Source organism: Micropterus dolomieu, linkage group LG18 (assembly GCF_021292245.1).
Source record: "Micropterus dolomieu isolate WLL.071019.BEF.003 ecotype Adirondacks linkage group LG18, ASM2129224v1, whole genome shotgun sequence".
Classification (NCBI taxonomy): Eukaryota; Metazoa; Chordata; class Actinopteri; order Centrarchiformes; family Centrarchidae; genus Micropterus; species Micropterus dolomieu.
The window spans coordinates 35,774,578-35,780,165 of record NC_060167.1 but is presented as its reverse complement, the minus strand read 5'-3'; the positions used below and the strand labels follow the sequence as shown (position 1 = coordinate 35,780,165).

Sequence of the window (5,588 nt, the reverse complement as noted above, 5' to 3'; positions counted from 1 at the left end):
AGCGTTGTTTTGTTGTTGGGGCTCAACATGCGGTGTTATCACATTTTTATCAATGGAGTAATTTGGTGCCATAAAGCAGAGTAAGAGTGTCTGTGGATCTCACCTCACTGCACAGCGAGCCGCTAACAGCAGCTTTATGGTCTGAGCATGCTAACTGCTGCGTGCCACTCAACAACATTGCCAAGCAAACTCATTTTTGTAGTTTGACCGTAGCTATTACTGGGCATGTCTTTCAAGTCAATTTACATACCGCAGACACACACACACCGGTGCAAAGCAGTATGAGTTGTCCACAACTAACCACTGCGCTGTAGTAACGTTACAACTAAATTTCTACAGAAAGCAACATGAAAAACAGCTGCAGGCGTCCGACACACTACACTCGTTAGTTAGTGAGCTTCAAATGAGGCTTACCGTTCATAGTTTCTCGCGACTGACAGTTAAACAACACAAAACACGGCAACACTTACAGCTTCCAAGTTTGAAGTCGGGTCACGTACAACCCATGGCGATCCGTCCTTGAACCGTTACGGAGTGCCATCCTCCGCGGTAGGCATGACCAATAGCGCGGTATTTCAATTTTGCGGTTATCGCGGCAGCCCTATAGTGCAGCTGCGTTTAGATCCCGCTTGATCTTTACTCAGTTTTCCCTCCGCCTTGACTAACAATCAGCAGGGGTGTCCATAGCCTGGATTTTATGAAAGTGGGCTTGTGATTTTGAGGTTGCAGGTTTGAATTTCTGAACCAGCGAGGTTCTAAACCACAGGGCAGCTCTGTCCGTCTGAACCTGTGTTAATGTAAAACATTGAGTTGCTGAAAATAGTATACATGCTTGTGAACTTTCTTCAGACCAACGGTAATAAAAAAGAAATATACCATGATGATCTTATTTTAAAACTGCTTCCTCCCTTCAGCTCCATCTTGGCTCCTCTCTACGAATGGACGGAGTAAGACCAACCAGTTTCTCCCATTAGTTTATATGACATGTTGATCCATCTGTGCAGCATGTCACCCTTGCATGTACTTGGATCAGTTCTGATGGCTGTCCTTCCCCTCTGTTTTGTAAAGGACAATGTGAATCCTTTTTACGTCTCCTTATGTTTGCTCCCCTGTAATAGCAAATTTGTTATTTGTATTTTATTCCACTAATGGTGTGAATGGAATATTGGTTCACTTAATTTTATTGAGGATTTATTCTAAAAGCAGGAGTAACTGGCCCACCAGTGTTAAGATGGCGTGAAATCTGATCTGGAATTAATAGGAACAATTTTGACATTTAGGAAATATGTATGTATTCGCTTTCAATATGAAGCTAGTGCAGGCAGACAATTAGCTTAGCTTAGCATAAAGACTTAAAGCATGGTGAAACAACTACCTGGGCTAGGCCTGCCTACACCTCTACAGCTCTAAAGCTCTAAAGGCTTCTTGCCTTTATTTGATAGAACAACTGTAGAGAGAGACAAGAAATGTGGAGGAAAGAGAAAAAGAGGACAGCACACAGCAAAGGGTCACAGGCTGGAATCGAACCCCGGCCACTGCAGCAAGGACTCAGCCTTGTATTTTGTGCTATACCAGGTGAGCTAAACAGCAGCCCTCTGCAGCTCACTTATTAACATGTTTACAGAGATTAAAGATTTAACAAATGGTGTAGATGTAAAAATTTAAAAAAATGTGGTTCAATTTAAGCCCTGCGATGGACTGGCGACCTGTCCAGGGTGTACCCCGCCTTTTGCCCGATGTCAGCTGGGATTGGCTCCAGCCCCCCACGACCCTGTACGCAGGATAAGTGGTTGACAATGGATGGATGGATGGATGGTTCAATTTAACAACAGGATTGGAAATATCAAACATTAATGCATTCAACCGTATCACATGGTCTTCATCAGCAGGTGGACTTTTTTCTTTACGATGGATCTGGATCATATTTATCAGATCCATCTCCATGACAGCTACGCCAGCTGATGAAGACCATTCGATACTGATGAAAGCTAGAAGGTGGACCTCAAGCTGGGATTGTATTGTCATCAACCCGGACTTTGACATAAAGAGAAATCCTGAGCACATGTGTTGTCCTCACGCTGACCCAACCTAACTGAGCTGGAGAAGGAAGGTTGCTGGATGCGAGGCAGAATTTAAGACTGTATTCACACCCGTCTTGTTTGGTTTGGTTGAATCAAACTCAGGTTCGTTTACCCCCTTGGTGCGGATCTTTTGGGCAGGTGTGAATACAGCAATCGCACTCTGGTGCGGAACCAAACAACCGTACTTAGACCCAGCTGAAGACATGGTCTCAGACTGCTTCCAAACGAACTCTGGTATGTTTTTTTAAAAGCATGAATGTGGCCCGACCTTGATCCAACCCAACTGCAGAAAGCACTGCACTACGAGAGTTAACAGGCTCTCGTAGTTGGTGCAGATTTTGTCTTTAATTACACTGCAACTACCTCATATGACAGACAAATCTGGAAGCAAATGCACTGTGTGCCTGGGCAGTGTGACAGGGTCAGATTTATATTATGTAATTAGGGCTAATGAAATGGCTAAATATGACTCAGTAGTGATAGCACTACACATAGCAGTTTGCAGTAATATTAGCAGTAATAATTCTGATGTAATAATCTGTTGATCTGGTTGTATGAATTCAAACTTTATACCTGATCCATCTTCTGTGCAGTGCCACTGTCAACATGGCACAGCAGGCGCAAAATGCTCATTGTATTTTGCAAAATGCTAATTACAACATCGTATAGATGACACCATATCATATGAGGCTCACAAGTTTCTGCAAATTGCATTGCATTGTAGCTGATAACACCAAACCAGTTAAAAGAACAAAAATTGCCCTACAGAAGATCTCCATGATAATTTAGCCTACCTTTGCACTTCCTGCTTTCTTTCCGTCCAGTGAATGGATGACCTTATCACACGTGTGGTTTTGATTACAAATTCCGGTTCACTTTCAAAAAGGGCAGCGTGAAAGCAAACCGCACCAAACAAATATAAAAATCCACACTGTATTTGGCCTGGATCAAGGCCAGTAACTGAGAAGTATGGCGATTACTGTGTGTCAGCACACCCTTGGCATTCACACAGGGCAATGGAGCCAGAGTGACAGGACATCCCAAACAGATTAATTACAAAATAATCCCCAACATATGCACCTTACTATCCCCATTAACCATCAGAAAGTACTATACATATTTATATGTATCATCAGCCCCTGTGTCCCACCCCCTATTCCTCCACCCAGCTAAACAGGAGAGGCAGCGCTGGGGTTATAATGGTGGGTTAGGATAGCAAGTCAGATTGCTGCTTGCTTAATTTAGTTGCTGAGTTAAATGTTCCTATTGACAGTACAGTCAGTAGCTCCTCTCAGGAGGATCTGTTATTGTGCTATTCTGTTTATCTAGACAATAGAAAAGCAGTATTATGATTTATTTTATCTATCTTTTCATTTCTTATTGAATCTTAATATATTTTGTGTTTCAAATTGGAACAAATCCACACGGCATAAAAGTATTCCTTTTTGACCATCCTGTACATAGTAATTATTTGAAGTAAGTCAGTAATAATGCTGCACTGAAATGAGTTGTTTACAGGGAGTCTGGAAAATGTGAGAGAAAATGTATTAAGGTGTGACCTTTCAAGTCCATTGCATGAGTATGTTTCTTTATGTTTGTTTTTGGTCCCTTTCATTTTCCACATCTCGCCAGCTCGCACTGACTCATATGTCAGAGCCCTTCTGCCGCCTCTCTCCCTTCCATCTGCAGCCAAATGGAGCAGAGCAGCAGACACCGGATAGAGATTAAGTGCAGAGATGACTATCCAAAATCACAAACTACAAATGGTGATGATGTGCTGGATGTGAAAGTGGCCAATTATTGGCTAACATGTAAGCCATAACAAAGGTATAAGGCAGGGATAGGCCGTGGCGGTGGCTGAGGATCTGTGGTGGAACTGTGGATCTTTGTTTTGGCGTTTTTCTGCCTCCTAGTGGCAAAACACTGATTATTGCAGCATTAAATAAATGTCACATGACATAGCTTGTAGCATCTTAAGGGCCATGAAAATAAGGTAGAGCAATAACAACCTTTTGCATGCAACAGAGCAGTGAACATGGAGGAGGTTAACGTCAATGTATTGTGATTTTATTGTTGTTATTTACAGGATGTGACTGTGAGTTTAGAATTGATTTTGAAAAGGAGATGCAAAGAGATGTAAAGGGGGCAGGGAAATGGAACCAAAACAATGTGTGAATCGTGTTGTCCAGAATGTCATTTCTGATGGCTCTGTGATTAGGTAAAGTTTCTGAGTTCTGCAAATGGGCTCAAGGATGGGGTCAACCAGCCCTTCATAAGTTCAAACATAGCCTAGTTATAATGTTATTTAATTAAATGCATCACTGAATTGAAACAGATTACACAACACAAACTATTTCTTACATAGAGATTAGTTGTTATTAAATACACTCTAACTCCCAGGTCAGCAGCTAGTGACGCAGTGACTTCCTGTTTACTGTACAGTCACCATTATATATTTTAAATATGCATTTGTGACATTTGTCACTGTGACTTCATGAAACATGGCTCAGTGTGTGTCAGTGTTGAAAGTGTAAAGCACACAGAGCATGAATGAGTCCTGACCCTTCTTCCCTCCTGCAACCCCCCCCCCCTCTCTCCCCTCACCAGGTATATTTCTACCCAAACATGTTGATTTATTTTTCTCAGCTAAGATGTTGCTGCACCCGTCCTGACGCAGTCTCTCTTCTCTCTCTGTTCCCCCTCCAGATTGAAATCCGGGACACCAAGGATCCAAGATTCGGAGTCCGGCGGTTCCCCTGAGAACCAAACTTCCTGTCCTCCTCTTCCATTTTCCCCTTCCTTCAGTCCATCCATCCATCCATCCATCCTCCTCTTGCTCATCTTCTTCTCTCATTAGCTCTTCAGGTTAAACCTTGATCTGGGCTTGGAGGCCAAAGCCCAGCAGTTTGTAAAATAGGACTGAAGTGGAATCACCTAACAAAGGCAAACTGTCTTTTGGAAGACAATTACATCCTGAGGGGAAGTATGACCATCAGCTTTATCAAACTCTGGGATACAGTCATTCATAACATACAGTGTTACTGTCTCATAACATTGTTATAACAAAGAATATGACGTTATTGATAATGATAATGCTTGCAGTAGGAGTATTCTATGAAACTATACATATTTTTATTGAGTGGAGAAAAGCTATTTCCAGCTTTAAAAGTAATGTTATAAAGTGCGTATGTAAAAGCACACAGGTGCTACTTCTGATATAATAAGAAATAAAAAAATAAAAAAACAAGGAAAAAAGATGATTTTGTACAGCCACAGTGTAATTTTGAAGTCTTTTTCAGGCCAATTTTCAACTGCTCTTTGTATATGACAAGGTCTGATCCCAGGACCTACAAAAATAAAACATGTAAATGACAAGTTTCTATGGAAACAGGGTATAAAGAGACACTTAAGCCCCCCCCCCTCCGCCCTCCATACATGACGCATCCCTGTGAGCTGTGGAATAGTAAAACTTGTTTAATTGTCAAATAATGAAGAAAAAAGTGTGGA

At 41.8% G+C, this 5,588-nt stretch overlaps 1 protein-coding gene across 2 annotated transcripts in view; it reads left to right on the top strand.

Moving 5' to 3' along the window:
* Positions 1-5,319, top strand: part of lhfpl4a (LHFPL tetraspan subfamily member 4a) — a 53,906-nt gene extending 48,587 nt beyond the window's left edge. Inside the window, exon 3 of one of the 2 annotated variants that reach the window (XM_046075223.1) lies at positions 4,788-5,319. In XM_046075223.1, coding sequence (XP_045931179.1) covers positions 4,788-4,792 — 5 coding nt within the window. In that variant the 3' untranslated portion in view covers positions 4,793-5,319. The remainder of the gene's footprint in view (positions 1-4,787) is intronic. The other variant, XM_046075222.1, reaches the window with a different exon arrangement.
* Positions 5,320-5,588: the final 269 nt, after the last annotated feature.